This window comes from Crassostrea angulata, chromosome 1, assembly GCF_025612915.1.
Source record: "Crassostrea angulata isolate pt1a10 chromosome 1, ASM2561291v2, whole genome shotgun sequence".
Taxonomy (NCBI): Eukaryota; Metazoa; Mollusca; class Bivalvia; order Ostreida; family Ostreidae; genus Magallana; species Magallana angulata.
This window is the reverse complement of record NC_069111.1, coordinates 56,058,894-56,083,432: the sequence shown is the minus strand read 5'-3', so window position 1 is coordinate 56,083,432 and position 24,539 is coordinate 56,058,894. Positions and strand designations below refer to the sequence as shown.

At 34.4% G+C, this 24,539-nt stretch overlaps 1 protein-coding gene across 13 annotated transcripts; it reads right to left on the bottom strand.

Moving 5' to 3' along the window:
• Positions 1 to 4,863: 4,863 nt before the first annotated feature.
• LOC128175242 (multiple epidermal growth factor-like domains protein 6) lies at positions 4,864 to 23,783 on the bottom strand. 13 transcript variants are annotated; one of them, XM_052840730.1, is made up of 22 exons: positions 23,661 to 23,783; positions 23,230 to 23,251; positions 22,218 to 22,328; positions 21,175 to 21,270; positions 20,772 to 20,885; positions 20,532 to 20,627; positions 20,122 to 20,235; positions 19,875 to 19,970; positions 19,159 to 19,272; positions 18,049 to 18,147; positions 17,368 to 17,481; positions 16,945 to 17,058; positions 16,422 to 16,535; positions 15,806 to 15,952; positions 9,216 to 9,311; positions 8,591 to 8,704; positions 8,026 to 8,175; positions 7,837 to 7,932; positions 7,293 to 7,406; positions 6,809 to 6,913; positions 5,594 to 5,698; positions 4,864 to 4,882 (listed from the first exon to the last, which is right to left on the bottom strand). In XM_052840730.1, the coding sequence occupies exons 1-22, from the start codon at positions 23,698 to 23,700 to the stop codon at positions 4,879 to 4,881; spliced, it is 2,175 nt and encodes a 724-aa protein (XP_052696690.1). In that variant the 5' UTR covers positions 23,701 to 23,783; the 3' UTR covers positions 4,864 to 4,878. The 13 variants fall into 13 exon arrangements, with proteins under 13 accessions (XP_052696690.1, XP_052696680.1, XP_052696699.1 ...); XM_052840720.1 differs by lacking the exon at positions 15,806 to 15,952 and adding an exon at positions 9,405 to 9,554; XM_052840739.1 differs by lacking the exon at positions 15,806 to 15,952 and adding an exon at positions 9,405 to 9,554 and having other exon boundaries at positions 6,809 to 6,904.
• Positions 23,784 to 24,539: the final 756 nt, after the last annotated feature.

Genomic DNA, 24,539 nt, shown 5'->3' with positions numbered 1-24,539 from the left:
GTATTTTGTTTTTATTTTCACGTGAATGTTACAGTAGCGAGGGCTCTTACTGTCATATAGAAATATGAGGAGTGTATCGTTCACGAGAAAGAGATCAACCTCCCCACAAGATAGCGTTTTTATGCAATTTACAACTAGGATGACAGCAGTCAATATATGAACGGCATGTTTACAATAAAATTATTCTCAGTGTTCATGCATAATGAAAATTAGTATTACTGTGACCAAAAAGACACTATGTTGAAGAGACAATCGAATTCCTCTTTGTCAAAAAGAACACATGATGCTTTAATTTCGAAAGTTGTACCAGAAATGAGCTTTGAATCAACTGAAATTTTTTCCCCTTTAAAGTAGCAAGGAGGGTGCGAATGATTCTCAACAGACACATTAATCAATATCTGCTCTGTAAATTGTTTTAATTTTTATATCCCAAATTCAATGGAAGATGTTCTCTCCTTGAATTAAGAATACAGCAAGAAACGTTTAAATCAGAAAGAAGAGTTCTCATCAAATGAAAGTTTCGACAGGAGTCCAAAACACCAATGCATTTTGGGTAAGAAAGTTCGTATACGTTCGTTTTTTGAGTTGTAAATCTTATGCAATATGCAAGGAAAATGGGTCGTTACTCATTAGCCATTGATAGATGAAATTTTTTATCAGTCGAGAGTGTTTGTCCGAAGATTCAGAGGACGTTTGAATAAGAAAGTAACTGGTGTATTGGTCGATCAGTTATACCAAGCAGGAGGGCATTGTGATAGTCAAGATGGGATATAACTACTGCATTGATGACATTTGACAAGCTTCTTGATTCAGATGATGTTTTAGCATTAAAGATTCTCCAGATGTTGAATAACATCTTGTTGACCACAGAGCTGACTTGTTCATCCATTGAAAAGATAGCGTCCAGGACAGCACCAAAGGTCTTACATTAATCATAGGTGTTACATTCGCTTCAATAATCTTTAGGCTGATATACCTCAGAAGGAATTGATAGTGGGAACCACCATTAGCGGAAACTTTGCATCATTCAGTTTGAGTAATTGTTATCAGTTATTTAAGATCGAACATTTGCTTTGCAATTTCCATGGTGTTGACTTAAAAGTTAGGCATGGATGTGTCTTTTACTCCCAATAGGCTATAAATTAAATGTCGGCTGCGAATAGATGGCGGTAAAAAATGGTTGATCACTCTTCTGAATGGGAAAAGGTACACCAGGAAGAAAAAAGGCCAATAACAGATCTTTTGAGCACTTCTGTGGACGGTGGTACATCGGAGGATACACTGTTATTGTTAACAGGCTTGGTGCAGCCATTTTGGTAAGACTATATCCATGAGAGTGCCGTGTCAATCAGTCCAGCTACTGACAAGCAAAAAGATTATTATCAGTCTCGATTGAAGTCATCATTTCGTAAGTTCTATGGTCGATACAACGACCTTGTCAGCAGTAACAATCTTCCGCTGGGTCGAATGCTGACTGATGTTTTTCATACTTACTGTTTGGCCATTATTAGTCACCGAATTGTCTACGGATTTTTCTGTTTTCTATATTACGACAAACAGCACACGGCGGGGGTATGACCGGTCAGCAGATGATGCTCACTCCTCCATGGCGCCTAATTTTTGTAGAGGTTCGTGTTTGCTCTGCTTCTGTTTTGTTAAGTTTTCCTTTGTACTTTTGATTTTGAAATGTTCTTTGTCATCACATTTCATATCCAATCTCCTTTTGCAGCCTCTCTAACAAGAGATTTATGATCATTTGTGTCTCGAATGCGGCACTTCGGTGAAGAAGGACTAAGAGTACTGCGTCACCTTCATCCAAAATTCTCTTTGTCTGCTTTTATTCATTGAATGGATGTCTCGGTGCTGGTACCTTACTATGTATGTATGTTGACTGCAGATTATCATACCGACCATTCTATGGGAGGTGGTTTTTGAGTTGCTGTGCAACAACAGGCTCGATGACCTTGGTGGAAAACGGGGTATTTAAGACTGGTATAGTGTCACGAAAAGTGTTTGTATCAAGTCCAGTCCTTTTCAATCGTGGAGTAACATATGCACGTTTCAGCTTATATGGAAAGATTCCAGTTGAGACTGATGCATTCATCAGGTCAGTAATGATCGGAAGCACTATAGGAAAAATGGAGCTGTTCTTCAAGAGCGCTGTAGGAATGGCATCAAGTGAACAGGTCTTGCTGGCTCACCTCTTGTTGACCTTGTCCATTTCTTTCCGTGTCTGGACCTTTAAGGAGCCAGGTTCAGGCACCGGGTCGGCAAGGTCTGGAGAGGCTGTATGGTCATGGGAATTAAACTTAATCAGACCATGTCTGTTCTTCTGAACTTTGTTGTGAAAGAAGTGTACAAAATCGTCGAAAAGGGTCTGATCACTGGTACGCGATGGTAAGGGAGTCTCTGCATCATATATCAAGAGACTGTTAAATACTGTAAACGTTTCTTTACTGTCCGCTATTGTGAGTTTTTCCTGATATAAGCGGGATTTTATTGAGTTGATCATGTGCACTACAGTTCTTTAAGTATCTATCTATGTACATCCAGGCCTGAGTTCTTGTCTTTACGGGCTTGGCTTTATGGATAGAGTCACTACGATTTTAGGGAGCCACCTTTGATGCTGATGGTTTGAAGGGGTGCTATGTTGTCCTGAATTTCTTTTGCTCTCAAGTTAAAATCCGATAACAGATTGTTGACATTGCTCCACTCTGTAATAGAAGACAGCGATTCTCTTAGCTGATGTGCTAATATTTCTACAGGGATTTGCTTCAATAGCCTTGCCAGTCGAGTTTTGTTTACAATGTGTAGGGAACCTTGGCACCTAACAACATAGTGGTCTACTATTCCTAAATCAGTCACAGAGATTAACTTTAGTAGTGGGTACATGGGGCCATCTCTTGTGAGCAGTAGGTCTATGTCCAGCTATGTGAGTGGGGACATCTACATATTGTCAGATGGGTGATAATTAACACTAGAGTGACAGGATGGTTTTTATTTAGTCTAACCGTGCAAATTGCGAATATTTGAATTCTGGTTGAGGGGTACATGTGATATCGACGGGGCCCTGATTACAAAAACGGACACCCCTTTAGACGTACATGTAGGTCGAGGTTTCAGTGATATCCAAAATATTGATGCATTTCTTAGCGATATGTCTACAGTGGGATATAGCCTTTTCTGCAACAGTGGTATTAATTCTGGTATAGATCAGATGCAGACTGGTGGATTTATCTGTTGTGTTCCTATGGTTGTTATTGGTTAGTATATGCACCAAGTTACGCTCATTCACATCATTACAGTACCAATCAGACCCAACCTAACACCAGAGTAAACCCCTAAGTTTACTTTTGGGTTTACTTGGGGTTTACTCTGGGTTTGCTTTTTGAAAATTTTGGTCCACTCGGGGTTTACTTTGGGTTTACTCTGGGTTTCGTTTGGGTTCACTTGGAAAATGCTTTTGGGGTCAACTGTACGCACTGAAGTGTAAAGCAGACCCGTCTTTTAACTTTCTACCCTTCTGCCTGTAAATCCTGTCCCTGGTATATATCGAATACACAGTTAGCGTCTGCTTTCTGGGGTATACTTCTGACTGGGTTTATTTTCCATGTCCATTCTGGGTTTACTTTAGGTTTACTCTGGTTCCACTCAAGTAACCTAGAGTAAACCAAGAAAGTATACCCAGGGTTGGTTCTGATCGGTACATGTACCGTAGGTCCAGGTTTCAGTGATATCCAAAATATCGACGCATTTCCAAGTGATATGTTTACAGAGGGGTAAAGCTTTTCCTGTCAAAAGATTTGGTATTATTCAGATGCAGACTGGTGGATTTATCTGTTGTGTTCCTTTGGTTGTTATTGGTTGGTATATGCACCAAGTTATGCCCAATCACACCATTACAGTACCGATCTAGGTCTGCTTTTTGAACATTTGGGTCAACTCCGGGTTTACTTTGGGTTTACTCGGGAATTGCGTTTGGGGTAAACTGTACGGTCTGAAGTGTGAAACAGACCCGTTCTTAATCTTACCATCTTACTGCCTGTAATTCCTGCCCGTTGTACCGGTATATTCCGAATACACATGTAGCGTCTGCTTTCAGGGGTATACTTCTAATCGGGGTTTACTCTGGGTTTACTCCACTCCAGTAAACCTGAAGTAAATCTAGAATGTAAACACAGGGTTTTAGTGGGGGTTACTTTTCTGTTAGGTTTGGTTTGATCGGTACTGTGTATAAATCTATGCCGCCAAACACTCATTTTAAATACATATGATGAACATGCGTCCAGCCTTTGTTTCTCTTCTGACGGGAATGTTTTCAGTTAGACAGAACAGATGTGGGTCAGTTGGTCTTCCAAAACACATTTTCAAATCGACTTGTCAATGCAAAACGAAACAGAAGGATATCGACTCATACTACCTTGTTTAAAATTCTAAGAAGGACTTGTTAAAACTGCTTAGAACCAAAGAAAGAGAAAATAATCTTCGGGAAGTCTAAGTAAACTTGCGCTTCAGTGAGCATAACATCTCATAATATTATGGTATACAAATTATCATATCACGGTAACCCGCGGTTTTCGATTTGTCTGCAAGGCATTGGAACAACAATATCCCCAAGTAAGCATTTAATTTTAAAACAATAGCGTTTATATGTCATGTGTGAGATTTTACATGTCAGAACATTTATACACGTTACATAATTCCTCTCGCATATTTAATCTTTATTAACTAGTATTAACCTATGCATATTACCGATTGCCGTTTACTTAAGTAAAGTCATTGGAACAAATTGTTCAATAAATAACACGCTGTTTTTATACAGTAATAGTTTAATATATATCCATGATATGTATCCAGGACAACAATGTTGTTAATACACTATCTGTAAAATAAAACAATTCAGATTCATTCAGTTGTTAATTTAAAGGTTTATATGACGTGTCTTTAAATTCTCCATAGTCATTGCTCATACTTTGGGGCGGTATTTATGGATTACTGTTTTTCAATGTTATTTTTAAAATCAAGTAACATAGATCTGTTAATAAAACAAAACATTTTTTATAGTGCTTAGACTTTACATGAAAATATCATAAGTCAGAAAATCTTTGGAGGGATAAAACAAGTTTTGTGAGATTGTCTAAAACAAAGGGGGTCAATATACGCAATGGTGGCTGCATTACAACAAACAGTTCCGTCCCGTCTTGAATTCGCCCAAATACAATTGTGTTTAAAGAAATGTAATTTGAAATATTGTAATCTGCTCAATTTTTTTTTATTGAATTCGCTAACTGACAAAAGATAAATGGAAGAACAGAAAATTAATTCGGGCAAATATTTCCATGTATTCAGCATTTTACGATTTGTACGACAATAATTTATAAAACATAGTTTACAGTATATCAATTGCTTCATTAACAATAATTTTATGGTAAAAGTTAAAACAATAAAATTATTTTTAGTCATTTAAAGTACCTTAAAATTTAGCTGGAAGAAATGACCAATCTAACATATACTTATGCATATATGAAAGGTGCAATATCATTTTACAATACATTATCTTGTTCTTGGCACATGATAACTTTGTATTTCTTACGGATGATGATGGTCATGATGACAAACACAGTGTCCATGGGGACAGTCTGCCACCTGGTTATCTGCACATGTGCAGTCAGCAGCAGTGGTACACTGAGCTACCTGTCTACGATTACAAGTAAATCAATCAAAGTCGTAAATAAATTTAAGAATCATAGTAAATGTAATTTGAAGCATACATTTCCTTTACGAAGGCTAGATGGTCAACAATTAAGTTTTGGATATTTAGTCTTAAAACTGCAATGTTATTTGGTTTTATGTATATGAGCTTTTTTTGTTGACAATAATCAACAGTTTAAAGGGACTTGGACACGATTTGACTTAACATTTTCAAATTTTATTTTTCCATTTTCAATATTTATACTGATAAATATAGAAGTTTATAATGCTATGTCAAAATTTGAAATCAAATATAAAATTATAAGCAAGATACAGAGTTCATCATTGTTTGTTTGTAAACAAAGCTCAATATTGTCTTTTTTTAAATATGTGTTGTATTGGTGTAAGTTTCAATCAAATTTATCTTTCTTTTGTTGATAATAGTATTTATGAAGATATTGAATTAGTTTAAATTGTTTATGCATGTCATTTTGTCTAAGAAATGGTAATTTTCTACATTACATTTTTTGTAAACAACTATAAGACTCGAGCTTTGTTTACATAACAACCAATTCTTACCTCTGTATCTTGCTTGTAACTTGAATTTAACATTCACTATTTTGGTCAATCATTTAAAATGCACCAGTTAACCATTTTATACATAAAAAATAAAAATAAAATTTTTCATCTTTAATCGTGTCCAAGTCCCTTTAAGGAACACTTTTAAGACACTCCTTAAATTTTTATAGTCAGTGTTAATACTTTTGAGTGGTTTATATAGAACGTTGCTTTTTCATTGTTTTTTTTAAAGAAATAAAACAGATTTACATACAAAAACAAAACATTATCATGCTCAGGCTGTTCATTAAACAGATCATAAGTCAGGAATAAAATAAAATATTAAACAACTATCCTGAGGTGGTCTTAATCAATGGCATCGTCGGATACCCACGGTTGATCGCGTCTTTTACTAAAAGACGCCATCACGTGTGGGTATCCGACGATGAATCAATGGTAGATTAAATACGCATTGGTGGCTGCAATGACTCGCGTTGTTGATGCAGGTTCCGCCATGGTGGTTAGAGAAGGCTTAAAACAAGGACTTTAGCAAGCTTACCCGTGGTCTCCACACTCACAGTGACCTTGGTCATTACACACGCCGTTATGTCCTGTGGGACAGGTACACTGGTGTCCGTTATGGCAGAGAGCTCGTCTGAAATTACAATGTTTCAAGTATCATATAATTGTAATCGCTCGGATAAAAATATGACATATGACAGCCTATATTTTACGGTAAGTGCGAAAATACCCAATAAGAAATTTAGCTCACAGTATATCAACAGCTTAATATATAATAATTTTCCGTTAAATGTAAAAACATTAAATCCATTGTTTATCATTTAAAGTGCATTTGGATGAAGCTGGAAGTATTGACCAATTTATTTAATATTTGATGTATATGAGAGGTTTAATATTTTTTTTACAATACATTATCTTGTTTTGGCACATTGGCACGCCCCGACCGATGTTTATGAAAGGTGTAACATTTTTTTACAATACATTTTCTTGTTCTTGGCACATGATAACTTTGTATTTCTTACGGATGATGATCGTGGTCATGGTGACAAACACAGTGTCCATGGGGACAGTCGGGGACCTGAGTATCTGCGCATGTGCAGTCTGCAGCAGTGGTACACTGAGCTACCTGTCTACGACTATAAATTTAAATATATCTATGAGTTATAGAGAAGAGTATATGGCAGAGGGTAACAAGAGGGTATCAAGAGTAAAATACATAGTTGATTTTGTAACAGTGAACATAATGTTTGACAGAGGAATCTACCGATCCATATAAACGTAAATACAAAGTGTGCATATTAATAATATATATAATATAATACAATGAAATTAAATAATAAAAATATTTAATACCATATATAAGAATTCAATTACAAAAGATTATAAAGATTTTTAGAGTACCTTTCAAATATTGTAACAGTAATCAGCACAATTGATCAAGGTACTAGTATTCAGAGACAACATGATTTTTCACATAAATGCGGTGGTGTATCTATCCACCGTCGGCTTGTAGAGAAGGTAGGTGGGGCAGAAACATAAATCAAAGGTAGATAAAAAAAAACGTACTGGTGGCTGCAGTGACAAGCGTTGTTGATACAGTTTCCGTTATGGGGATCACAGTGGGCGGAGCAATCGGCGTTATTGTTACAGAAAACGGCACGTCTGGAAGGTCACGTAAAACAATTACAGGTAAACACATCAACGTTTGAATGCTTACATGTGGTGGTATAAGAAGAAGGATATAAAACTACTCACGGGTGATGGGGCGGGTGGTGGTTACCCTCGTTGTTATGGTGACCGTCGTGGTGACAGTGACACAGGCTGTTGTCACAGGAAGCAACCTCATGTGCACCAGTGCAGGTGCAGTCATCAGCAACGGTGCATGACGTGGTCTGACGAAGACGTCTGCAAATAAATCAGCGGTACAATTTATTTATCGTGTCTCTGTTTCTTATTGTAAACTATTTGTTTCAACTAGAATAAGTATACGCTCGATTTCACTTCAACAAATTACTAAACTTTTATAACACCTTTCATTTGGCATTATTTGTGTTTAATTTTGGCAAAGATTGGTAGACTTAAAAGGAGCGATTTGGTGGACAAAGAATACTAAAAATGAAATTGTTATTTTGTGAACATCTATATGTAGGTTATATCGGTTGAATGAATCCTTACGGGTGATGACCGCTGTCATGGTGGCAAGTACAGTGTCCATGGTAATGACCAGTTTATCGAATACTTTGATGTTTATGAAAGGTGTAATATTTGTTTTACAATACATTTTCTTGTTCTTGGCACATGATGACTTTGTATTTCTTACAGATGATGATCGTGGTCATGGTGACAAACACAGTGTCCATGGTGACAGTCGGGGACCTGATCGCCTGCGCATGTGCAGTCTGCAGCAGTGGTACACTGAGCTACCTGTCTACGACTATGAATTTTAATATATTTATGAGTTATAGAGAAAGTTATCAAGAGTAAAATACATAGTTGATTATGTAACAGTAAACATAATGTTTGACAGAGGAATCTACCAATCCATATAAACGTAAGTACAAAGTGTGCATGTTAATATGATATATAATATAATACAATGAAATTAGATAATAAAAATATTTAATACCATATATAAGAATTCAATTACAATATATATACTGAAAATTCCTAATTAAACGCGAGGAATAAATATCCGCGTAAAATCGCGAGAAGCACGTCACGCGAATTTTCAAATATCGCTTTTAATTTTCAGACATATGTAAACTACATGAAACTATGATAAAATTTCGGCATTCGCGATTTTATGTTCTCGCGATTTGATGGAAAACCGTTGAATCGCGGAATTAAGTACTCGCGTAAAATAAGGAATCTACAGTACACCGTCGGCTTGTAGAGAAGGTAGATGGGGCAGAAACATAAATCAAAAGTAGATTAAAAAAACGTACTGGTGGCTGCAGTGACAAGCGTTGTTGATACAGTTTCCGTTATGGGGATCACAGTGGGCTGAGCAATCGGCGTTATTGTTACAGAAAACGGCACGTCTGGAAGGTCAAGTAAAACAATTACAGGTAAACACATCATTGTTTGAATGCTTACATGTGGTGGTATAAGAAGAAGGATAAAAAACTACTCACGGGTGATGGGGCGGGTGGTGGTTTCCCTCGTTGTTATGGTGACCGTCATGGTGACAGTGACACAGGTTGTTGTCACAGGAAGCTACCTCATGTTCACCAGTGCAGGTGCAGTCATCAGCAACGGTGCATGACGTGGTCTGACGAAGACGTCTGCAAATAAATCAGCGGTACAATTTATTTATCGTGTCTCTGTTTCTTATTGTAAACTATGTGTTTCAACTAGAATAAGTATACGCTCAATTTCACTTCAACAAATTACTAAACTTTTATAACACTTTCCATTTGGCATTATTTGTTTTCAATTTCGGTAAGGGGTATAGACTAAAAAGGAGCGATTTGGTGGACAAAGAATAGTTAAAATTATATTGTTATTTTGTGAACATCTATGTAGGTTATATCGGTTGAAAGAATCCGTACTGGTGATGACCGCTGTCATGGTGGCAAGTACAGTGTCCATGGTAATCCAAAGAATCAAATAAACTAGTTTTTTTCTTTTAAAAATAATCTTATTTAAGCATTAATCATCATACTAGATTAAAAACGATTTATCGGTACTCTGCTCAAAGAATGGGTATGAGCCTTATATAATATACATACAAATATACGTGACAGTTGAATATGACCACATAGTGAAACCTTATGGTTGTTTACATTCAACATTTCTAATACCATCGATCACAAAGATAATGGTTGTTGTTATTGGGGATGATGACCTTCGTCCCAGTGTCCATTGTCACAATCGACAAGATATAACACCAAAATAACAACACTAATTGTGTCCATTGTAACAATCGACAAGATATAACATCAAAATAACAACACTTATTGTGTCTATTGTAACAATCGACAAGATATAACACCAAAATAACAACACTTATTGTGTCCATTGTAACAATCGACAAGATTTAACACCAAAATAACAACACTTATTGTGTCCATTGTAATAATCGACAAGATATAACATCAAAATAACAACACTAATTGTGTCCATTGTAACAATCGACAAGATAAAACATCAAAATAACAACACTTATTGTGTCCATTGTAACAATCGACATGATATAACACCAAAATAACAACACCTATTTTGACGGCTATATATGCTTCACACTACAACTAGGGATGGCTGCGGTTTATGTCGCTAGTATTCAAATATATAATATATTTGTATATCATACAGCCTAACTAAAGTAGATAAAGTCAGCATCTACTTCTGGATTTGGGTTGTAAGTTATATATTGGATACATCTTGTCTATTTTCAAAGCCCAAGTTTGGAAACATAAACAGCAATACGCCGTAACAGATGCAGTGGGTTTATCTTGATGCCGATTTCGGAATTCGGGAAGTATTTTCTATATGCATATTCTCGGCTCGCAATAATTTTTCAGCTTATTTTTTTTTAATATATCGTAATTAAGGTCATATAATTTATTGCAATATCATAGTTATTATAGACTACTCATTGCGTGGACCGCAGAAAATATATAAGCGAGGTTAAAATGATGCTACGGGGAAAATTCAGCCTGCGCATGAGTTAGCCTGGTTCCTGTGCGTAATGGGTAGCTCAGGGAACCAGGCTAGCACAAGTTTATCTGAATCGGGATCGGGATTCCATGCTATATGTGTGCATAAGTAGAAAGGCGCTGTAATTGTAAAGTTGTCGGTAAACAGTAGTCAGTACAGAAACAAAGTATTCCTTTTAAAGAAATAATCGGCATGTGATATGAACTGTCAGTATTATGAAATAAGTTAATATTATACCGAAACTACAACATGCATCAAATAGCATATAGATTTGCAATGTTTTGTTGTTTTCCGTATACTATACACATGTAACTTAACTTTACTTTTATAGTAGGCGAGGCTAGAGTACTTCTCGATTAAAATTTTTTAAGCATTTAAGTGTGATTGAATAATTATGTCACTGTATAAAAGTTTAAATCTCAATAAAATGCATCGAAATATGAAATTAATTTAAACAAAGCTGTCACTGCATAGTTAACAAAGTAGTGCGAAGCGTAATGTGTGCGCAAATAGTAAAATTCACCGAATCCCTGATACTATACATGCAGACTTCATTCATAGACAGAATGAGATCATAATTATTTTAGAAGTATGAACCCTTTAAATTCTGAGATAAAAAGTCAGGGCTATACATATTCATGTACGTAATCCAACGTACAAATTTAGTGGTTAAAAGCAGGGGCTAGAGTGGATGGAATCTCTGATAATCTTAAGACTTTTACGTTTTCGTTGGAAACACATGCAAATGGTCCCTTTTTTAAAGGACAGCAACTTGTTGTCACTGTTTTTGAGCAACAATGATGTCTTTTTTTCCCATAGACCGTTTTGAAAGCGTAGCTCTGAACTGACGATTAAAGTGTCATTAAACCTTAAGTGATCTACAGACGGGCATTTATCATAATAGAGAGGTTATCAAATTTGCGTTCAGTATAATAGTCTGTTGCATAAAAAACCCTATAATCTCTTATTGTTCTGTACAGTGTAAATATATCTGCACGTCGATAAAATTACCTATAGTTAATGTTTGTATCACTTTTCAAGCGTTTTGTTTATCTGATTTGAAAGATCATTTGATCATAAATCTTACCTCTCAGTAGTCGCAGCAAGCCCTTCAAAGAAAGGGACATCTAAGTGTTAGGTAGTATTCATGCATGAATGGTCTGTATATTTGTAATGTAATCTTACCTATTTAGCCTCTACATGTATATACAATCGTACAGTTGTATTAGTCAAAACTAATTTTTCAATCAATTAAAATTTCTATTAAAATGTGCATTTTTTTTTTTGCATTCTGCTATTCAAACTTGACCAAATTTTCAATTTCATTAAAGATTTGATTTCGAGAAAAACACCTGTTTTTACTTTTCTTCAAGAGTTTTACGGTCAAGTATATAAACTATATTTAAAAATCATTTGACTGATTTGACTATATGATACGGGTATAACAAACATTGCTTATGTTATGTTATATTGTGAAACTCATTTCTCTTTTAGTTACATATTTATCCATATTAGAGAAATGATGGATATACATTCAATAACCTATCAACAGTAAAAAAAAATCCAAAAGGAATATTAAAACGAATGACGGCTAGTTGAAGCTTAAAATCCAACATAAATCAAGGGAGGTGGGTTAGATTAATAATTCCTAACCTGCAACAGCGATCACAGCCAAGAACTGATAAATCCTCATGACTATTGAATACAACTCACTAGGGTTCTTTCAGTTTGAATTACGTGTGCTCGGTATAAATACTCAGAATGCGATCTCAAGATCTGATAAGAAAAACGTCATTTGTCACATGACATAAAAACTCTCTGAGACTCAAGGTCCAACCATTAATATAAGTTTATACGACAGCTCTGCCATAATTATATAGACGAAGTGCAGAACTTCTAATCTGTTTCATGTAATTGCGATATTTATATACTGTACTAATTTTGATAATTCGAATTGAGTCCTCTTTTATACTTTCTAAAGGTTATCAATAATATATTTATAATATAAAGTTACATGTACAATTCATATTGTTTTCAATAGAGAGATACATTGATATGATATATGATACAGGTTTACCTTTTTCATTAATATTGTACATAGTATGTAATTTCAATCTGACATCTATTTAGAAAGAGTAAATATTTATAAGACTATATATCAGTAAATCACTGACAAAACTGTGTATTGTTTTATTGTGTGTTTTCTTGTACAATGTTAACAGTGGGTATAATGTTAATGCAGTGTAATTTTTTTTCAAGATGATATTTTAATATCTTAAGGACGTTGGATCCTTCGATCAAAAGTCTTGAAGTTTTTTCTAAAGTATTTTTTAAACATCTACACACATACCTAAACCAAAATTGAAAACAAAAAAATTTGGGTCTATATGTTCCTTTTGGTGCTACGATGTATTTAATATGAACTTTCTGCACTGAAAGTGCAAATTGCACATAATATATATAAATTGCTTTTCCCTCTATAATTTTTTATCGAAATGAACCATGGTATCAAATATAAATTTACATTATAATAAAATTAAAATTATCATTAAAAAAGTTTGCTATTTCTTCACCTAATTGATATTTTGATCTTTTTGCACTGAAAAAAACCACCATTTTTATTCATAAATGATTCAATCTGAAATAAAATTATTTAAAAGTCTTAAACTTTTTCTCAAATTATGACAGACTTGTCCAAAGAAACTTGCAAATTCAGAAAATGAAACCAAAAGGATGGGTCTATGATGTAAATTTTGAGATATGTCATTAAAAAAGCTAATTTTAGGGGGGAAATTGGATTTCAATTTTTCTTGAATTTTATGAAATGTCAGTTAAATATGGCAATATATGTCGAGAGAAATATTGAAATATTATTAAAATATGTTTTTAGAAACAACATGAAGATATCCCAATGCATAAGCTATCTGAAAATTTGGTCTGCACTGAAAGTAAGAAAGTTAAATTACGGTACTCTTGATCAACTGAGCTATGAAAAATGTTTATTTTCTTCTTAAAAACCTTCCGCCACAAAATAGAGTCCCTTACTAAACTCTGTAAATGTGTAATTTTTCCTTAAATATTTCATTCAATATAGTTCATTTGGCATTGTAAAAAAAGAATTTACGCGAAGAATTCATATATGACACATAAATTACCCGACTAGAGGTGACCCAAAATGGCTACCCAAAATTATACGAACGAACCTATTTTAAACAGGTTGATTCAAATACCTAGTTTATACCAATTCAAAATACAATTGAAATTACAATTTTCAGAAGTCGGACGTTAATCCTTTATCAGTTACAGTGTACCCCTCAAAAGAAAGGATTACAATTCTTATGTTTAATTTCTTCGTTTATTTCCCCTTATGTTACATTTCAGCGTAACGTAATGTAATAGAGCGATAACTATGTACATTTAAGTCATGAATTCAAAACCTGCTTGGGCTTTTATGATTTTTAATTTTCAAAAAAACTTTTGCAATATATTCTTGGTCAAATATTGTAAAACTTGAAAATTCTACATTGGTAAATTTTTTTTATCATAATGTACTTTTATCGACATTAAGATCAATAGAGAGCTTAATATCATCTCTCCAACGCCGTACATATCTGGACAAATTCACAATTTGTCGTATTCTTCTATTTACGACAATTCAGAACAAACAAAATCGTGTTTGCATAACAAAAAAGATTTTGTAATGTTTCAGAAACTTCAATTCCTGTACATGTACGGAACACGATTGCTCCTGCATATTTGAATTTTCTTTGCCTGTATTAATCTATGCATCTGTCAGATTGCTGTTGACTTTAATAAAATCATTGTATGAAGATAGCGACATTTCTGGGGGGGGGGGGGAATAATCTGCGTAAGCAGGTTATACGATTTTTGCTGCCATTATTGATGAGTTATAAATCTCATTTTCTTAAATACGCAAAAAAAAGATAACATGAATTAAATATGTCAGAAGAATGTTTTATTATATATCCATGTGTTAAAAACAAAAACAGGAAAACACTGTATCAAAATGGTGTGTGAAAAGGCTATCTGTAAAAAAAAACAAATAAGTAATTGCTTTGCCAAATTGGTTTATAGAGAATCGTTCTTATTCATGGTTTATAATATTTTGCAGAACAGAATAAATTTAATTCGTCACCTGTTCAAGGGTGATGGCCGCCGTCATGGTGACAAGCACAGTGTCCATGGTGACAATCAGCTACCTGGTTATCTGCGCATGTGCAATCAGCAGCAGTGGTACACTGAGCGGCCTGTCTACGACTATAAAGACCATTAAATACATTTATGTTTATTTTATTATTAACCAAATGCCTCATAAGAATCTGTCTTTACTACGGTGTATGTTTTTAATTAATAATAATTCCAAGGTATCAGTATACCGGTAATTTTGATGCGTGTCATGTTAATCCAACTTTGGACGGTAAGTATAGATCATTGCTTTCCCAATTTGTTTAAACATTTGAAAAAAGAGATACATAAAAACTATCTAGTTCAGAACGTTCATAAATATATTTTGAACATTTTAATCTGTTGGTCGGGAGAAGGAAAGCAATTTTTGACGATTGTCTTCAACAAAAAAAAAATGTCAGAATCTGACTTCATTTTGTTAGAGACAATCTTCTAAATTTACAATGAAAACAGATTGGAGAGACCAAACGAAAAAACGTACTGGTGACTGCAGTGACAAGCGTTGTTGATACAGTTTCCGTTATGGGGATCACAGTGGGCGGAGCAATCGGCGTTATTGTTACAGAAAACGGCACGTCTGGAAGGTCAAGTAAAACAATTACAGGTAAACACATCAATGTTTGAATGCTCACATGTGGTGGTATAAGAAGAAGGATATAAAACTACTCACGGGTGATGGGGTGGGTTATGGTTTCCGGTGTTGTGATGGTTACCATCGTGATGACAGTGACACATGTTGTTGTCACAGGAAGCAATCTCATGTGCACCACAGGTACAGTTATCAGCGACAGTGCATGACGTGGTCTGACGAACACGTCTGTAAAAGAAACCAATGATATCTTTCATTTTCCAAAAGCCGTTGTCTTTGTTGTTGCAGATCTGTGGCTCACTCGTAGGAAAAAAATGGAAATTAGAAAAAGTTAATAGAGAAACATTGCATTTTAGAATGATCATTAATATGCACTTTTTTATGATAGGTGGCCTAAAGGTCATTTGTCGTCCATCTACTTTTTTTAAGACCAGTGAGCTACAGATCTGAAGCTTATGTTTGCGAATTTATTGATTTTCCATTGTAATTAGTTTGACTGTCATTCTTTTCACTTCATGCAATTCAAATTCATTTCTCGAAAAAAAATTTAAGGCGTTCATAAAATATTGTCATTTGCATTGATTTCAGTTGTGGCAAGGGGTAATCAGAAGTTATTGTGCAGATCATTTTTCTAAAAAGTCAATTGAATAATGTTTTGAAAAATCTATATAAAAATATTTTTTGAAGGAATCCTTACGGGTGATGGCCGCTGTCATGGTGACAAGTGCAGTGTCCATGGTGACATTCTGCTACCTGGTTACTGGCGCATGAGCAGTCAGCAGCGGTCGTACACTGGTCTAATTGTCTTCGTCTATAAAAGAGAATGTTTGTATATGCTGTTTTTTTTTCACAAAGGCAGAGGCAAATCAAATTTTTCTTGGCTTGACCAAATCGTATTCTTTCAATGGTAATAAGGGTAAACAATATAGCTTTTATTTCATGGATCAGAAAAGAGCGCCATTGGAGAAAAACGGAATGAAGTTGTTTTAAAAAATTACGAATATTTTTAAATGACTTAGATATGGTCAATTTATAAATATTTATATATGTTGAATTAAGAAATATTTTTGGAGGTTTGAATTTGCATTCCGACATAAGGCCAACTATTGAATAAAATTTCTGTCAGATTTTGTTTACAATTTCATTCAATATTATTTATAATAAATCTTTATGTATTACATGATATGATCTTTATTACAAATGAAGACTAGGTTTCTTACGGGTGATGGCCGCCGTCATGGTGACAAGCACAATGTCCATGGTGACAGTCAGCGACCTGGTTGTCTGCGCAGGTGCAGTCAGCAGCAGTGGTGCACTGAGCTGCCTGTCTACGGCTAAGAATTATATTTAAAAACTTACGTAATCTTTGAAATTAAAAATTAATGTAAAAAAATTTAGCATCAAGTGTTTTATATTTTTTACCTATAACTTATTATTTGATAAAGAAAAACCATATTTATAAATATTTATAGATGAATTACGAAATATTTTAGGAGGTTTGAATTTGCATTCCGACATAAGGCTAACTATCGAATAAAATTTCTGTCAGATTTTGTTTACAATTTCATTCAATATTATTTATAATAAATCTTTATGTATTACATGATATGATCTTTATTACAAATGAAGACTAGGTTTCTTACGGGTGATGGCCGCCGTCATGGTGACAAGCACAATGTCCATGGTGACAGTCAGCGACCTGGTTGTCTGCGCAGGTGCAGTCAGCAGCAGTGGTGCACTGAGCTGCCTGTCTACGGCTAAGAATTATATTTAAAAACTTACGTAATCTTTGAAATTAAAAATTAATGTAAAAAATTTAGCATCAAGTGTTTTATATTTTTTACCTATAACTTATTATTTGATAAAGAAAAACCATATTTTAGCTCTTACATTTTAATATTTTCTAATACTGTAAATTCCTAATTAAACGCGAGGAATTAATATCCGCGTAAAATCGCGAAAAGCCCGTCTCGCGAATTTTTAAATCTCGCTTTTAATTTTCAGACATATGTAAACTACATGAAACTATAATAAAAGTTCGGCATTCGCGATTTTATGTTCTCGCGATTTGATGGAAAACCGTTGAATCGCGGAATTAAGTACTCGCGTAAAATAAGGAATCTACAGTATCTTTATCCAGAGTTCTCGTTCTTAAAGAAAGCAATATTGTCCAATATTTACCACGACCTTCCAGTCCTTTTAAATGTTTATATATCTTTTTTTCTTCAAATTGATAAGTAGTTTTATTGATTATCAAATGTTCTATAAATGTGTCCTTTAGTTGTGTTCATGCATCTTCTAAAAATACATTTGTACAAACCTACCCAACATGGTCTCCACATTCACAGTGACCTTGGTCGTTACACACGCCGATCTGTCCTGTAGGACAGGTACACTGGTGTCCGTTATGGCAGGCGGCTCGTCTGAAATTTAATAATCATTGTTAAAGCTGACATGAATTCATAAATACGCATTATTTCCCTTTTATCTCCGACTACCGCCATATTAGTTGTCGATTTCCATTGTTCTGCTCATCGCTACACACCCCCTATATAAGACCGAGAGCACTATTCATGCTTCACCGCATTCAGGTATTTCATACACCCGAACACGTTACCTTGGACGAAAAGACGTGTAGAAACGCGTTTTGAACAAAAATAATATGACAGCCATTGCACTGATAAGGAATATATCCAATGAACGACGAAACAAGACATACTGAAATCTAGGCACATAAACATAAAAAATCCTCGATATTTGTAGACCCTTTTCCTGTTTATCTTATAACATCGCACATGCGCAACCACACACTGTGGGTGATCGAGCAATGTCAATGATCGCATGGAAACGGAGCGTTTTTATAGAACCGATGGAAAAGAGTCGCTGTTACATTGTTACTTTCTTGGATTTATTATCATTTAGCTACTGGGTTGGATGTAGTGCCGCCGGGGTTTCAAAAAGATGCAGACGTTGTGCAATCTGTATCGACGACACACGTGTTCGATGTGCATGTGAAGTAAGGCAGCATTGTCTGTGCAAAATGAACGGATACTAGTACCTTGGAAATTCTATCAAAGAATAAATATATTTTGTATTTTATTGATTGTTGTTTCCTTTATTCTCTATTGCAAACATTTTACTGCAATGTGTAGTAGATGCATTTAGAAGTCCGTGCAACCTGAATTCCTCGATCGGAAAGCAACCGACCGTAACTTTCTCGACCAGTATATATACCCCAGTGGCAGTAGAGGAGCGATCGAAACTAATATGGCGACCAAACGCTTTTATGAATTCATGTCAGCTTTAAGAGTACTGCCCAAAGCAAAATGAAAAGAACAAAATATCGACACCGTTGAAATATATGAAAGATGAAAGTGACTTAATGTTTACAAGATATGATCATTTTTTCAACACATGAAGACTGGGTTTCTTACGGGTGATGGCCGCCGTCATGGTGACAAGCACAGTGTCCATGGTGACAGTCAGCTACCTGGTTATCTGCGCATGTGCAGTCAGCAGCAGTGGTACACTGAGCTGCCTGTCTACGGCTAAGAATTATATAAAAAAATTATTAGTCCTTGAAATTAAAGTAGATGTATTTGAAATTCATGCTTCATTAAGGTTACTAGATAGTTGAATATTATGCACGAATAATTTTTTTCGTTACCTTTTATCTATTAATTCGCAAGGAAAAATGCCATATCTTAAAAGTTTAAATTCGAATATTCTCCATTATCTTTATACAGAGTTCTCATACTTTAAGAGATCAATATTATCCAATATTTACCATGACCTTCCAGTCCATTTGAATGTGTATATATCTTTTTTTCTTAAAATTGATAAATATTTGGGTTCATTGAATAAACGACCTTTAACGCAATCTGTTGTTCTATTTCATTGCAAATGAACTTGGACTCATTGGAAGATTTTTGATTCAGTTACTTGTATAGGGTAAATTACCTGTAGCGACAAAGCTCAAAGTTGGGCAAAATTAATAAAGTGTTTCTCTTGGAAATGCTTATGTATTATATATATGGAAAAATTTGGTTGACAAAAATATATTTTATAATAAACTATTATCAAATGTTCTTATCACTGTGTCCTTTAATTATATTCATCATTTTCTTAAAATACAATTGTACACACATACCCGTGGCTTCCACATTCACAGTGACCTTGGTCGTTACACACGCCGTTCTGTCCGTCAGGACATACACATTGGTGTCCGTTGTGGCAGAGAGCTCGTCTGAAATTTAATATTCATTGTTTAGTCAACTGCCTTAAGCAAAATGAAAAGAACAAAATATTGACACCGTTGAAATATATGAAAGATGAAAGTGACATAATGTTCACAAGATATAATCATATTTTCAACACATGAAGACTGGGTTTCTTACGGGTGATGGCCGCCGTCATGGTGACAAGCACAATGTCCATGGTGACAGTCAGCGACCTGGTTATCTGCGCATGTGCAGTCAGCAGCAGTGGTGCACTGAGCTGCCTGTCTACGTCTGAAAATTTGACAATGATGTTTTCAATTTATTGATACCAGTGAAAATTGGTTATTGTTTTTAATATCAAAATAGAAAACTTTTTATATTCTATTGTATAAGTCGCTTTATTTTTGAGAAAGCAATTTTCAACACTTTTAATTCAAATTTCTTCCTATCAAAAACCTCTTTTAATTTCACATTTTTTCAAAATCTTCTTATGTTCAAGAAATTTAAATACTGCAAGCATTTTAGGCAAACTATGTTTTATGAGCTCGTCGTCTTGCATGTAATTAAAGAGAAGTCTACACACTTACCCGTGGCTTCCACATTCACAGTGTCCTTGGTCGTTACACACGCCGTTCTGACCGTCAGGACATACACATTGGTGTCCATTATGGCAGAGGGCTCGTCTGAAATTTAGTATTCATTGTTAAGTCAACTGCTTTAAGCAAAATGAAAAGAACAAAATATCGACAACGTTGAAATATATGAAAGTGGCATAATGTTTACAAGATTTGATCTTTTTTCAACACATGAAAAATAGGGTTTCTTACGGGTGATGGCCGCCGTCATGGTGACAAGCACAGTGTCCATGGTGACAGTCAGCTACCTGGTTATCTGCGCATGTGCAGTCAGCAGCAGTGGTGCACTGAGCTGCCTGTCTACGTCTGAAAATTTGACAATGATGATTTCAATTTATTGATACCAGTGAAAATTGGTTATTGTTTTTAATATCAAAATAGAAAACTTTTTATATTCTATTGTATAAGTCGCTTTATTTTTGAGAAAGCAATTTTCAACACTTTTAATTCAAATTTCTTCCTATCAAAAACCTCTTTTATTTTCACATTTTTTCAAAATCTTTTGTTGTTCAAGCAATTGAAATACACTTTAGGCAAACTATGTTTTATGAACTCGTCGTCTTGCATGTAATTAAAGAGAAGTCTACACACTTACCCGTGGCTTCCACATTCACAGTGTCCTTGGTCGTTACACACGCCGTTCTGTCCGTCAGGACATACACATTGGTGTCCATTATGGCAGAGGGCTCGTCTGAAAGTATCGAATATGAAGAATTAACAAAGATTAAAAACTTCAAAGAGGAGGGGATTAATTACACATTAGTTTTAATGTACTTCGTGAAAGAAAAACGAAAAAACGGGTTATTTACCGTGATATTAATTAATCAAATGTTAAAAAAAAATAACAGCCCTATGTTTTTATAAATATATATATTCATTCTTTTAAGGTATGTTAAATAAGTTTTATCTTTAAAAACTTATAAGTAGGCGAATGGATCAAGAGTTTTGATAAAACTGCATCCGATAATTTGGAAAAATTATAAATTCAAATCTTAATTCACGCTCGTGTTAATTAGCAAAAACTGTTAGAATAATTTACTTAGCAGAACTGTTAAAATAATCTCGTTTAGCAAGAATTGTTCGAATAATTTTGCTTGGGAAGCAAGTGCATGAAGTGAATTTATGATCACTAGATGATGTCGGAGTGCATTCTATATTCTTATGATCTTGTTGCATATTACAGATCTTGACAAGTAATGGCACGTTATTTTTCCTATTAAAATTTTGAAATACATTTTATTTTACAAAGCAAAAGTTGTGAAAGGAAATACAATGACACCGGGCTTAATATGGTCTATACAGCGGTTTGTAGGATATGGTTTAAACACCCCCCCCCCCCCAAAAAAAAAAACAAAAAAAAAACCAGCGAAACTTTGTGCAAAGTTTATCAGCTGAGCTTTTTCTCTCCTTAGGTAATTTAAAAAGATGATTGTTTTTTAAAGATAAGTTTATTTTTTTTTTAAAGAAAACATGTTAAATATTATAGACGTTGAAAAAGAAGTGATTTCAATTGTTTTTGAGAACAGCAAAAAATTCAACAATATATAGACCTCTTTATACTATTTGAAAATGCGAGTGTCAGATTGGTTTTACGACAAAGTATCTTGTATTTATACATAAAGGCAGTGATTTCCTTACGGGTGATGGCCGCCGTCATGGTGACAAGCACAGTGTCCATGGTGGCAGTCAGCTACCTGGTTATCTGCGCATGTGCAGTCAGCAGCAGTGGTACATGTAGCTGCCTGCCTCCTTCAACCATTAGAATATAAATTCTTGATTAAAATTATTGATATTGATTAGAGTTTGCAAACATTTAGTTTCACTAAATTACTTATAGACTTTGAAAATTTCGCGAACCAGCCCTTGTCAAATTTGTTGTAATAAACACAATGGTCTTGATACAATTTGTTCGCGAACAGTAGTCGTCGTCAATTTGTTTATCTTCAGTAAATCGCAAAATAATGTCGCCGTAAATAAAAGTTGGTTTACAGTTTGCGTCTTTATTACACTTGCAAAAAAGGACTTGCGATCTGAGAGTTGCAGCCAGTCTGGCATTACATATTAATGCTTTTGAATATCAATATAGCATACAAGTTGTAATTTGTACAATTACACTTTATTTATGAACAATTGCTTCATGCATATGATAAACATTAGTCACGTAATTTTTTCCATATTTCTGATTAAAATCAGAAAATTATATGTACCCGGTAATATTAAATTTGTAATAAAAAGTGTAGCGGGATTTTTGTTTGTTTTTGATTTTGATTTTAATTTATCTTTTTTTGTGGGGTTTGTCATCTTTTATTTTTATTTCGTTTTTTAAAAATATTTTTGCTAGGGTGGGAGGCCCAATATAAAGTTTTTCCAGCATAGTTTTAAGAAAGTCTAGAATTCCGTTTTAACGTACATGTAACTACTAGTATGTTGATAAACCTTTAGCGCATTAGAGGCTATGTTCAGAGAAATGGTTTACAAATTAGAAAAGGACATAATCTCAAAGGCTTGGATACAACTTGTATTATAAAGTTTGGATATTTATGTACATAAATCAAAATAAATCAAAATAACTAGTCAATGTCTGTATTCTTAAATATATATTAGCAAGCTTCGATTTTTTTTGATTTAATTATTGTATTAGTATTCTTACCTCACATTAGCTGCTGCAAACCCTATAAATAAGATTTATTTACGTTTCAGTTTGTTCTTCTCATGCATCACCCTTAAGTATATTTTCAAATATATTCTCACCTTACCTTTTCTTATTGTATTTGTATAACACTTTAACTTTTAATTATTTTTCAATTTAATCTAAACCCACATTGAAATGCTCACAAGTTCAACAAACCTACTGGGAATATTTGGATGTTGTACAATTATTATATAACTTTATTTTATTATTATACATCGTATGAATTATAAAAAAAAATATGTTAATTCCTTAAACAACTTAAAAAAGAAAAGAATACGTTTTATATATTTGGGCAAACAATTTAAAAAGAAAAACTGCCCCCTCAAGGTTTTGAAATTACATTTACAAAATTAGATCCCAATTTGTTTACAATATTTATTACTTCTAACCTGCAAGGGCGATCACTGCTAAGAGTTGATAAATCCTCATGACTTTTGTATAGAACTTACACTGGTGACTTAATCTACGTGCTCGGTATAAATACTCAAAGTATGGTGTCAAGACCTGATAAGAGATTTGTGGTACGGCTAAAGACTTCCTGTGACACATAACATGCCATAACAAAGGTCTCACAATAACTATATACAGTACCGATCAGACCCAACCTAACAAACTGTAAAACACGTCTAAACTCTTAACTTTTTCTTTCGGGTTTTACTCTTACTTTACTCCGGGTTTACTAAAGTGGACCCAGAATGAACCCAAAGTAAACCCAGAGTGGACACAAAGTATAACCCTGATCAAAAGTATACCCCTGAAAGCAGACGCTGCACGTGTTTTTGGAATATAAAATTGGTAGGTATTACAAGAAGTAAGATGATAAGATAAAAAACAGGTCTGCTTCACACTTCAGTCTGTACAGTGGATCCAAAAAGCAAATGCCAAACTCCGAGTAAACCCAAAGTAAACCCCGAGTGGACGCAAATTTTCAAAAAACAGACCCAGAATAAATCCAACGTAAACCCCGAACGTAAACTAAGGGTTAAGTTGGGGTCTGCTTCTGTTAGGTTGGATCTGATTGGTACTGTATTTTAACAATTATAATATGTCATATTATACCAAACACTTCTACTGCTGGGTAATTTTGAGAGGTTCCACTAATACTGCTTTACCTCAAGAAAAAATAAATAAAATTGATTTAACTGAGCGTCCGGATAGGTTCTGTAGAATACATTTCACCGGTATCTCTGGGTACTCAAATCTAATAGTATTTATACTCGGTAATGCAAAGAACAGGTTCAAACAATTCATTAAACTAGTCTTTCAAT

What these genes read in the sequence shown, in the direction of transcription:
- LOC128175242 (XM_052840720.1), bottom strand. Translation starts at nt 23,700, where the DNA reads ATGAGGATTTATCAACTCTTAGCAGTGATCGCCCTTGCAG. An exon ending in CATGACGGCGGCCATCACCC is followed by an intron (nt 17,059 to 17,367) that starts GTAAGAAACCTA and finishes TATAATTCTTAG; the next exon opens with CCGTAGACAGGCAGCTCAGT. An exon ending in TGTGAGTGTGGAGACCACGG is followed by an intron (nt 5,699 to 6,808) that starts GTAAGCTTGCTA and finishes TTGTAATCGTAG; the next exon opens with ACAGGTAGCTCAGTGTACCA.